The 12,154-nt window shown below is 50.1% G+C and overlaps 1 protein-coding gene across 3 annotated transcripts in view; it reads right to left on the bottom strand.

Moving 5' to 3' along the window:
* The window catches only part of LOC149335152 (uncharacterized), a 112,607-nt gene that overhangs the window by 46,224 nt on the left and 54,229 nt on the right, over window positions 1-12,154 (bottom strand). For all 3 annotated transcript variants that reach the window (XM_089551817.1, XM_089551816.1, XM_089551818.1), the window contains exon 3: window positions 10,132-10,519. In XM_089551817.1, coding sequence (XP_089407943.1) covers window positions 10,132-10,411 — 280 coding nt within the window. In that variant the 5' untranslated portion in view covers window positions 10,412-10,519. The remainder of the gene's footprint in view (window positions 1-10,131; window positions 10,520-12,154) is intronic.

Raw genomic sequence — 12,154 nt, 5'->3', positions numbered from 1 at the left:
TCCCAATTGTGTTTCGAATTTCAGAGACGTCGTTCAAATCGTTGATGACGAGATTTAGTTTGTGACTTGCACAGTGGAAAAATAGTGCCTTCGGGAACTGTTTTTGTATAATTTTGTTCACTCCAGCTTCTTTTCCAGCCATTGTAGAGCATCCATCGTACCCCTGTCCAACGAGGTTCGAAAGAATCAGTCCGACATTCGTCAAAAGCTTCAAGATTGCCGCGGCGATGCAAGCGGAGTTTAATTGCTCCAGCTCTACAAATCCCAAAAACTGCTCTCGAACGCACACTTCGACTTCCGCCTTGTCAATAAAGCGAACGCCTATAGACATCTGCTCTTTTCCTGAAATATCTGCAGTTTCGTCAGCAAGAACGGAAAAAGCAAACGCTTTGTTAGTTTCGGTAACTATCTGCTCTCTCAGGATGTCGCCACAGATTGTGATGATCTCGTTCTGGACGCGGACAGAAGTGTACTTGGCATTGCCAGCAGAAGAAGCGAAGTGCTCCTGAAGTAGAGTATCTCCAGCTTCTACACGAAAGTCAAGCAGATCATTGAAGACTCCACTATCGGACTGCTTGCCGCGAATCGGCAAGTCATGCGTCGCGCAAAAGACAATGGTGGAAACTATTGGAAATAGTTTCCCACGGTTCCTTTCAACTTGCGCGTGCAGTGCTCTGTTCAGCTACTGTACAACGGGTAGCTGCTTGCCTTTCATCACATCCATAAAGTTCTGTGAGGCCGTCATTGCCTCCTGGTGCCATTGGGATTTTACGTGATCCCTGCACGCCTCGTGCATTTTTCTGTAGTTACTGAAAGCGCGCACGATAAAACTACCTTGAGTACCCCGGTGAACACGCGGAGGAAAAATGACGCAAAAACGACAAAAGGCGCCTTTCGCTGTCGCTGAGTACGCAAGCCAGGGGGCGTAATCTCCCAGCCACTGATGTCGAAAAGGCCTCTTTCCAGGTGTTACATCCTTCTTAAAATCATATGTGACATTTGGCGACCATGGCTTAGTAAGAAGACGTAACTTCAAAAAGTCCGGTATGCCAGTGAGTTTAGCTTTGCCTAGAAACTCTCCTAAGTTATACTCTTGAGGCAAGTTATTTGTTTTCTTGATGTTGTCTCCGGACTTCGATCCCAAGCAAGGAGAAAGGGAATCGTTTCGGCTTACTGCGTGACCGGAGCTCGCTGGTGGAGTTCCTTCCATGGAGACGACGACGCCGGCTACTGTCCGGTGATGAAAGGTTGCATCGCTCTGGTCAAATCCGGACTTGAATCCCAAGAAAGGAGAAATGGAATCATCTCGGCCTGCTGCATCACCTGAACTCACTGTTGACAGAGTCCCTTCCATGGAGTCGACGACATCAGCTACTGTCCGGTGATAAAAGCTTGCATCACTCTGTTCAAATGCTACACCGTTGTCACATGTCACACCAGAATCTGCAGGGGCGCATTTGGATAATGCTTCGTCAGACAACCGCTGACGCTTGAAGAAGCGTCGAATATCCATCATTCGGGACCGCGCGAGACAAAGCTGGCTATGGAGTTCCTCGGGGTTGGTAGTGTTAAAAATATATACACATTGATTGGAAAAACGGTTGAATGCGTACGTTGAAAACAAAAAATGACTATGTATGCAGCGAAAACTTATTTACAAGATAAATGCACGCTCGCAGCTTCATACACCTCGCTCCATCTTGCTCGCGCAACCGCACAGTCGAGTATTTGCACACACACTACTCGCCGCTCGTCGTTTTCTCGTCCGCTGTCTTGGTTGTTCTCAGCTTCGTTGACAACCGGCCACTAAAAACACCGAAGCACAAACAAAGAGGCGCGCACACGCAAGGAACGCCGCGCGACTTCCGAGGGGAAGGGACACTCGCCACTCCGGTCGGAAAATTTGTTTTGTGTGTTTTTATGAGGTTCAGAGCCCCAAAACGACTCAGGCTATGAGGGACGGACGGTCTCTTTACCATGCACTGACATCGCACAGTACATGGGCGCTGTTGGTATTTGAGGCCCAGCCAGAGGTGACAGGTGTACCCCGGTGAACACGCGGAGGAAAAATGACGCAAAAACGACAAAAGGCGCCTTTCGCTGTCGCTGAGTACGCAAGCCAGGGGGCGTAATCTCCCAGCCACTGATGTCGAAAAGGCCTCTTTCCAGGTGTTACATCCTTCTTAAAATCATATGTGACATTTGGCGACCATGGCTTAGTAAGAAGACGTAACTTCAAAAAGTCCGGTATGCCAGTGAGTTTAGCTTTGCCTAGAAACTCTCCTAAGTTATACTCTTGAGGCAAGTTATTTGTTTTCTTGATGTTGTCTCCGGACTTCGATCCCAAGCAAGGAGAAAGGGAATCGTTTCGGCTTACTGCGTGACCGGAGCTCGCTGGTGGAGTTCCTTCCATGGAGACGACGACGCCGGCTACTGTCCGGTGATGAAAGGTTGCATCGCTCTGGTCAAATCCGGACTTGAATCCCAAGAAAGGAGAAATGGAATCATCTCGGCCTGCTGCATCACCTGAACTCACTGTTGACAGAGTCCCTTCCATGGAGTCGACGACATCAGCTACTGTCCGGTGATAAAAGCTTGCATCACTCTGTTCAAATGCTACACCGTTGTCACATGTCACACCAGAATCTGCAGGGGCGCATTTGGATAATGCTTCGTCAGACAACCGCTGACGCTTGAAGAAGCGTCGAATATCCATCATTCGGGACCGCGCGAGACAAAGCTGGCTATGGAGTTCCTCGGGGTTGGTAGTGTTAAAAATATATACACATTGATTGGAAAAACGGTTGAATGCGTACGTTGAAAACAAAAAATGACTATGTATGCAGCGAAAACTTATTTACAAGATAAATGCACGCTCGCAGCTTCATACACCTCGCTCCATCTTGCTCGCGCAACCGCACAGTCGAGTATTTGCACACACACTACTCGCCGCTCGTCGTTTTCTCGTCCGCTGTCTTGGTTGTTCTCAGCTTCGTTGACAACCGGCCACTAAAAACACCGAAGCACAAACAAAGAGGCGCGCACACGCAAGGAACGCCGCGCGACTTCCGAGGGGAAGGGACACTCGCCACTCCGGTCGGAAAATTTGTTTTGTGTGTTTTTATGAGGTTCAGAGCCCCAAAACGACTCAGGCTATGAGGGACGGACGGTCTCTTTACCATGCACTGACATCGCACAGTACATGGGCGCTGTTGGGATTTGAGGCCCAGCCAGAGGTGACAGGCGAGCCAGGCAGGCGCCATCGGGCTGCCTTGACCAAAGGCGCTGGTTTCCGGAGAAGACGCAAGGAACGCTGGTGTGGGGGCGCCTCTGGAGACTGCGTCGCCGTGAACAAAAGCAGCTAATCCCCTTTGCCGAAAATTCTGAAAGCGGCGCTTGTACCGAACTGCGCTCTCCCGTGGATCGGAGGAGACAGCAAGCGGCGGCGGCGCCAACTCATCGCCCGCTTGCCCCTGAGCAGTCCGACAAAGCGGGGATGGACACGGCTGATTTGTCCCTCCCTCCTGAAGAATTCATCGGTGGCCGGGGTGTGCACTGTCTGCCTCCGTGTCGCTATCTCTCTAGAGATCAAAGAAACAGGCACACATCTCAAGACGGCTCGAAACACATGCTCGCCGGTGCCGCTGTATGTCTGCAACGACGCGTCCCCGGACGCGGCACTTTGCAGATGTGAACCAAAGCGTGGAAGCAGGGCCGCTTTTACTCTTTTGGCTGAGCGCACCGCCGCCCCTGACGTGCGGCCATCACTCACGGTTCGAGTGAGTGATTTTCCAGGGGGGTGCAGCCGCCCCCCCCTTGCCCCCCCCCCTCCGGACGCCCATGCGCATCAGATATATATTTAGATTTCAGTTTATTCCAAGTGTGCAGGGTGGTGCATGTTCATGTCGCTTTAAGCGCACTTTTGAAACGCATGCCACAAACAAACGCAGGGACATATTTTGTATTATGGACAGTTCTGCAGTGACAAGTACATTGCTGTAAAAAAAAAGCGATAAAGAGGGCAGTATGGTTTCGAGAACAAGCTCAAGATAGTGACATTACGGCGTAAATGAACAGGAGGAAATAGAACTTGGGCAGCACACGTGGTGCGGAGAGAGAACAGTTAAGCGATGGTGCTTTAGGGTAACCGAATTGATTACAAGGTGAAGCAAGCGTAACCGGTGGTGTCAGAGACCCGCGTGAGTGAATGAGACTATGAGATTTGTTGGAATAGGCCGGGGGCAGCTTGCGAAGGTCACGGCTAATTGGAGGCTAATTGGGGAGCCTTTGCTCTGCAGTGGACGCGGTTGGAAGTAGTAATGAGAGCGACATTTCTAAAGCGCCTGCAGACGGGTTGATTTGAGGTTCTGGCAATATCTATTGTTACAAAAGTTCACCTCGTGCCCTACGACGTCATCCATCGGTCGCCCACGTATCCCTGGATGGCGCCAGCCTGCACTCTAGGTCGCAGATTCATAGCGCACACTCCGAAAAAAAAAAAACGGGGGGGGTGGGGGCTGGAGAGAACAAGCAGGCATGCGTTGCGAAACGAGGCCAGATCGGGCCGCACCTCTGCGAAGCGAACCAGACGGAAGGTTTCGAGGAGTGGGCGCCCCCTCGCCACGGGTCTCAGTGGACAGGCGAGCCGGGATAAATGACGGCCTGCGCGCCGCAGACGACGGAAGGAAGGCGAAAGAAGCGAAGGCCAGGAAACGACGGATGGCCAGGCTGAGCGAAACGGGACACAAGGCCTCTTCTCTGTACGTGTATGATGCCGGCGGAACACGGCTGGCCCCTGAGGAAGCGAGAAAGGGTGGATAACGGTGAATTAGAGAAGAAAGAGAAAAAGGGGGCGGCTTTCGACGACCCGGAGAAGGTGCCGATGGCCATCGTGTCTGCAGAGTGGAGTTCGCAGCTCCGTCGTCCGAGGTCCCCTAGCTGGGCCATTGTGAATACGCCCCGAGCAGCCAGATGAAGAGGATGGAGGGGCTTCCGTGTTGTCTGCAATGGGGCGCATATCTGAGACGTCATTCCCTTGTGCTGCACTCTACGGTCAACATTCGTCGTATAAGCAATGGGACGATGAAAGGGTTTGGTGTGAGTGGTGTTTGGAGAAAAAGAGCGATTGCCACAAAAATGCACGAATGGCAGCATCCGGGATACCCCCGAAAAAGCACGGATGGTGCGGTGTTCACAGGAGAAAACGATTTCGTTGTGAACTTTACTTCTCACCGCGACTGCTATTACCGCGCCAAGCTCCTGGATTGACTATGGTTCAAGCTTTAGAGGACGCTGGCCATAATAATTACTGGTCTTAGTCGCTTTGGGACGTTAAACCCCATAAACCAACCTCAACCAACTAATTACTGGTTTAAATGACTGTGGGGCTGTATCGACTCAACAGTGTCACAGAGCCATATTTTCTACTGACTATTCAACAGTGTCACAGAGCCATATTTTCTACTGACTATTCAGGAGTTGTGTGACAGTTCCGTGATCGAGGTTTGAGAGCTCCGCGTCGCACTACTCTTCCTTGGAGTTCTGCTCCTTCGTGACTTTTGAGTGTACAGGGCTGATTGGTCAAGGAACTTAACAGTCTATTAGTGCTAAGCACGCCGGGTTCGACAATTCCTCCGGTTCAGTACGTGTTTAGCGTTGAGCGGGATGAGAGAAGGAAGTACTTGAAGGTACACTTAAAGTTCACGTCAAAGATATGACGCGCTAGTCTTAATAGGTTGATGCCCATATACGCGTAATTGGTCGGTCTCTGATTTACATTCATAGATCCCTGGGAGTCCCCATACCTCTCCTGGCGCAGTGGTGCAGCGGTTAAGCGATGGGCCACTGCCCTGTGATGACAGGTGCTGCCACCGGTGGGGCTTGTGAGAGGCCCAAGTTTTCTCTTCCCAGGCAACCCTCGGCGCCGAAGAGACAGAGGCAAAATCGATGAGAAGAAATCTTAGTTTCAGCGCACTGAAAAAGAGCGAGCGCACTGATGCGACACGGGTGTTTTCTTAGTTTTTTTTCCTTCTGTCATGCGGGCCTGCTTTCGTTTTCACAGTGTCCCCGTCCGAGAAAGCCAGATGCTACGAGCCGTGCTTTGCCTTTCAGCGCCGCGGTCGATAGGATGGTCGGCCGAGGAGGACATTTGATGCCAGTGCACACACAGTGGAGATAGATGAAGCAGCCAAGTTAGGGGGGGGCACGTGGCCTTTCGAGGACAGGGGGGGGGGGGGGGGGGGGGGGGTCAGTGTGACAGTGGCGACGGGGAACGAGAAGTCGCTTCCGCGTTTTAAGCGACTGCATCTCGCCGGCCATCGCCGCTCAACCTTAAACGCTTTCCTAGAGAAAGGGGCGCCTCATTTTCTGCCCTGCCGACCTTTATATGCGGAGGAGACTGGAAGGTTATCAACGGCAGAAGTGAGAACGACCCTTGCGACATGCTTCGTGGTCTCTGGCACAGATAAGCAGCGGGCGCCGTTGCCACCGAAGAATTCAAGACTTGAGATCTCGACAGAGACGCCTGCGCTGACTCAGGCTCGAACCAAATAAGTTTAATATTAATTATTATTATTATTCTGTCTCTTTCAGTGTGCAAGCCGCCATGGTGGCTCAGTGGTTATGGCACTCGGCTGCTGAGCCAAAAGACGCGGGTTCGATCCCAGCCGTGGCGGTGGAATTTCGATGGAGGCGAAATTCTAGAGGCCTCCGTACTTTGCGATATCAGTGCACGTAAAGAACCCTAGCTGGTCGAAATATCCGGAGCCCTTCCCTACGGCGACACACATAGCCTGGGTCGCTTTGGGACGTTAATCCCCCATAAACCGAACCATCTTTCCTTGTGCGTCGCGGTCTAGCTTTACAAGCTATAATAATTTTTTTTCTAGTTCTCTGTGTTTTGCCTCCACTGAAAATCGCTGTTGCTTGAATGATGTTTGTTTGTTTGTTTGTTTGTTTGTTTGTTTGTTTGTTTGTTTGTTTGTTTGTTTGTTTGTTTGTTTGTTTGTTTGTTTGGCTTGGTTTCTTCTGCTTATGATCACGGCCGCAAGGGCTTTTGCAGTGAAATGGTACATAAAACATTTGATTCAAAAGCAACAAAAAACAAGCTCGCACAGCTACTAAACATATTACAATGAACATGTCACCAAGTGGAAAGGGAGGTTGTTGAAATTGACCACATGGGAGCAGCTATCTGGGGAAGGACAACTTTGTCAGCGACCCATACGAAATTTTGTTTCTTCTGGATGTGAGCAAGGGTGGTTAAGGCAGCTTATTCCGGACCCAAATTCTAATCGCGTTAAAGCATAAAGATGCTCGCAAAAAGTCATTGAAGACAAAGAATGGAGCTTAACACGGCACCGAGATTAATATCAGCCCCCATCCATCTTTTGTGAGCACAAGCGTGGAGGAACGTTCGGCTTGTATGAGATTTGCACACCGTGAAACACATGTAAATTTATACGAGTGCAGAGACCTGGGCAAACCAACGCTTGATGCAAAAAATGACGTTTGTGGAGGCATTACTGGCATTATTAATTACTCCATACGCCATCTTTTTTCCAAAGGTGACGTCGAAGCGTATTTGCAGCACGAAATAACTGTCTGCCTCAAATTCTTTCCTTCTTCCTTTCTTTCCTTCTTTCTTTCTTTCTTTCTTTCTTTCTTTCTTGCTTGCTTGCTTGCTTGCTTGCTTTCTTGCTTGCTTGCTTGCTTTCTTTCCTTCTTTCTTTCTTTCCTTCTTTCTTTCCTTCTTTCTTTCTTCCTTTCTTTCTTTCATTGTTTCTTGCTTTCCTTTCTAACGCACCGTAGCCGCAATTCTTCATCATCAAATGGCTTCTGTGCTGTCAAGGAAGTGAAAAAAGACCATGTCCTTTGATGCTTTCCAGCCGGCTTAACACCGATCAGTTCTTTGTGCACGCACAATAAATACTCGCAAGGCTGTGTGAGGATCAAAAGAAGAAAGCACATTCTTCATTAGGCTTGGCAGGAGACAGGGCAAATGCTGCCGGCGACCGGCATGCGGTGGCTATTCGACGGGCAAACGACCTTTTAACACCGCCAAAACACCGCCATTCATAGCTACCACCGTTTTTCTGCGATCATGCCAACTCTCTTCGAGTGTCGGCTAGACTTCCGTCATTCCAAACTCGCGTAATTTTGTTATCCTTCCTTTTAACTTTTTTCCCCCTTTTCCTAGACCCTTCGCAATCGGCGTGGACGTGTGTTCATTTGGCATAGACGCCTTATGCGCCAAGCTCGATGCAGCTTCGAGCGCCCTCGAACCTCCTCGCCCTCTTTTCCGGGAACGCGGCTTGGCGCGCCAAGGTTGTCACGCCCCACTCGCTTCGCTTCCGAGCTGCACCTCCATTGCACACGCTGTGTGTGTCTCACTTTATGTTAGAACCGTGCAGCACTGAGTAATCAGTAGAGGTAGATTCAACTTGTGAAAGATCAGACGAACGACGCTGCAAATGAAAATGCGAGACGAAAGTCAAAAGCAACTGGCCAGAGTATATGAAAGCCAGCCAGTGTTGCCATGCCTCCCGGTACACAATCTCGGAGTCGCTAGACGATCGTGGAGTCTTCTTATTATGTGCGAAGAGTTTCGTGAATTTACAGTCTGACTAGGCAAGAAGCAAGATGTATACCTTTCACAGTGTTGCACAGTTTTATACTAATGCAGCGCACTCAGCGGCTCGGTGGCGGAAGCGGTAGAGAATAACTGTCGAGCAATTTTGCAATTCGGGTCACCGCAACAACCAAACGAGAAAAAAAAAAAGGCTTTTCACAAGCGCGTGCAATATGTGCCTGGAACGAATGCGACTTTAGGGAGGGGGGCAGGCGTGGCGTAGGCATGAAATAAAGAAAAACAGCAACGTTAACAAGAAATAAGAGGAATAAAAAAGAAGCTGACAAGTAGGCGCGCGTAGGACGTGATTCACGATTCCAGATCGAACAGCAAGGAGACAGTAAGAGAGAGTGCGGCTTCGAAGGAGGGTGAAAGGCTGTTTCAACCGCTCTGAAACGCCCTACCGGCGAAAACGAAAGCGTTCGGCTCTTCACGCTTCGCGTGGCAGTTGAATTCTCGTGCGATTTTCTGCGAAATCCTCCACCCCTGCCAATCCTTTCTATGGTAGGTTCATGGAAAAGAAGTGACGCCGTCGCAGATGTCGTTACGCATGGAAGAACAGGGATGCGGTAAACAGTCAAACATTCGGAGGAGCGCGTGATTAACGACAGGCGAACATGGTCGCGGCAACCGCCGCCTTTGCTTCGAGGATGTTTGCGCTTTGCACATTACCAGTGTGTGTCACGCGACATTCCAATAAGAGGGGAAAGCACAGTGGGGGTCAAAAGTCTCTGTATCCCCCCCCCTCTCTCCTCCTCCAAGTTCTGAACCATGCCGCGCTTCATGCGAGCGCCACCTGATTATGAACACCTGGTATCGACACTCGTGCAGTGCGCTGGTCTCGACACCAGGAGTGCATCGTCTGGTGCCGCCCGCATGCAGCGCGGCACGTTTCAAAACTGGGAAGGGGTTGGAGGTGGAAAGGGCCTGAGACTTTTGACCTCGACTGCACATGGAGGAGAGGCGTAAGATTAAGCTTTTGGAACATATCAACACTTCTAGTGCATTGGCGGAAGCGCTTGCCGCAGGAATTGAGAAGACGACGGGGTTAAATGTCACGCGACAGTAGGAAATAGTTTGCAAACGCGCCAGGAATGGCGGCTGATAATCGAGTTGTGGATGTGCCGTGGGTATTGTACCTTATCTTATAGCAAAGCTAAGAGACTGGAACATTTGTTTAGTTTCCTTTTTCCAGTTATCTCGACAGCATGAAAAAGAGAGGAAAGTGTCACTTAGTTCGCTCAAAATCGCTTCATCACAAGCTCATGAACGAGCATATTTAATAGTACCGGAGTAGATGAGAACCAGAATATCAGCCAGTCCGAGCGAACGTCAACTTCTGTGATCTCCGCAGTAGGATGTTTAAAACGAACAGGGCGCAGTTACCGCTTTTTCCAGTCAGACATTTCTTTATGTGCAATATAGTGGGAGCGGATAAAGCAGCAAACAATAGCGCAATACAGAACATTAGAAATCTCCGACAGGAGAGAACGCGGACTCACCGGCGTAGCTCTCGGGTATGACGAGCGGCGGGCCCGTGGTGCTGAGTCCCGCGTTTCGGGCGTCGGGCGCCAGGGAGCGCGCGTGCACCTTTCGGCACCGGTAGGCGCCGTACAGGACCAGGGGCTGGCCCAGGTCCAGGCTGGAGGGCGAGTGGACCCTCTCCGCGATGCGCACCACCTGCGGAAGGGGCACCCGGCGGACGAACTCGCGCGGTGGGAGCCCCGGCTGCCAGCTGCCACTCCGGGGAGAACCGTCCGTGTTCTTCGAACTCAGGGACATGGCGGGGACCGAGCAGCGACCGCTTCTTCGCTCTCCGCTGTGGCTATGGCCAGGCGAGAACTGCTACGCAGGACGACGACGAGAGGGTCTGTGGACGACACCACCAGCCTGCAGTGAAGTGGGGAGAAAAGATGGAACGGTTCTAGTCAGGATGTGTGGATTGTTGGAGCATTTCGTGATAGATTATCAAAACAGCTTGGCGCAAGAACGTTTTACTTAACAGGGCGCTCAAAAAAATATCCAGAAGTCAGTGAAACAAAGGAAAGCTTATGAAAATGTGTCTTTTATGCTTGCGTTGATCAGAGGACGAACAAAATGCGGCAATCCTTTTCACGTGTGTTTACCGTTACAGAAAATAGACGAACTCCAGGCGACACTTAAGCTCAACTTTAAGGGCGTTAATGGCTCCCTGCAGCAACCTGCACCCTAAACAAAAAGGTGTAAGAAGGGAGTAAACTGCCCTCTAGCGAACACTCTTTTATAAAAGAATGTGCGCTAGGGGACAGCTTTATTCCCGTTCCACTCCCATATAGGCGGATTCGTGTTTGGAGTGTTGGGTCCTCTTTGCTTATTACTCATTCTCCACTTAACATACATTCATTAGTCATTCATTAACATTCATTAGTGATTGTCTACTTAACATTCATAGATCGCGGGGAGTCCTCATACCCCTCCTGGCGCAGTAGTGCTGCTGTTAAGCGATGCACCACTGCATCGACGTGTTGCTGTTTCCAACACAGCCAGCACCGGTGGTGCTTGTGAGAACCAGGTTGCTCCTCCCGAGCAACCTCTCGCGATCCATCATTAATTTACCTGTCACCTGCTACGGTCGCCAGTTCGCTCACAATCCGGTGTACAGGTTGTGATGACGTCACAAGGGCACATGACCTAGACGGAAGGTAGGCCACCTTGCTTTTCGTTCACAACGCGCACTGTAGGGTGGCTAGAAATGCACATCGAGCCATTGCGAGCCTGGCACGAATGCGCAGGTATTACTCATAGGACAGAATAGCATGCGACTGCGCTCAGCGTGTCAGTAAGTTCAGCGTGCAGTAGCCAAGGACAGGCTTAGAAAACGATGAAATCGAATGTGATTGGGAATTCTCGAAGTATAGTCTTGAAAAATCGTCTCAAAATGGGGAATGGCTCTCGAGCAGTCCATAATGCCGTCTCCCGTGAAACGACGTGATCAACTTTACTTAAACGCCGCATCGAAGAACGGAGAGGCGGTCCCGTACATCGTGGGAATACTAAGCACTCGGCGGTATAAGATTGAATACGCGGGAAAAAGCAGAGCCGCAAGTCTAGTGTATTGATATGCGAACTTATCCCATTTGGATTCTCCGCCTGCGTCACCTACGTTGGCTACCGTCCAGACTCTGCAGAGTAGACTTTAGCGCATTTTTGTTTTCTTTTGGTGGATTAGCAATTCATTGATGCGAGGAATTACTCTGCTATAAAGAATTTATCGCGTAATCGTACTTTATATTGGTAACCACCTTGGTTGAAAAAGTTGAACACTTAAGTTTTTCGAGTGCTCTTCCCAAATGTTTTCAGCGTAATCCAGTCACTGAACGCGAGAACAAGGAGGGGTAACGAAACGAATGCACGACAGGTATGATAAAAAACAAATTTGTTTATTTATTTAAGTAGACACATTTTTTATACAGTTAGGACTGATATTCGCCGGTTAAAGTCAATATCAATAGTTGCACAACCGCAAGAAAAACTAAACAGACAACA

This window comes from Amblyomma mixtum, chromosome 7 (genome assembly GCF_055824585.1).
Source record: "Amblyomma mixtum isolate Tamu chromosome 7, ASM5582458v1, whole genome shotgun sequence".
NCBI lineage: Eukaryota > Metazoa > Arthropoda > Arachnida > Ixodida > Ixodidae > Amblyomma > Amblyomma mixtum.
The sequence above is the reverse complement of the archived record's forward strand: the minus strand, read 5'-3'. Positions and strand labels throughout refer to the sequence as shown.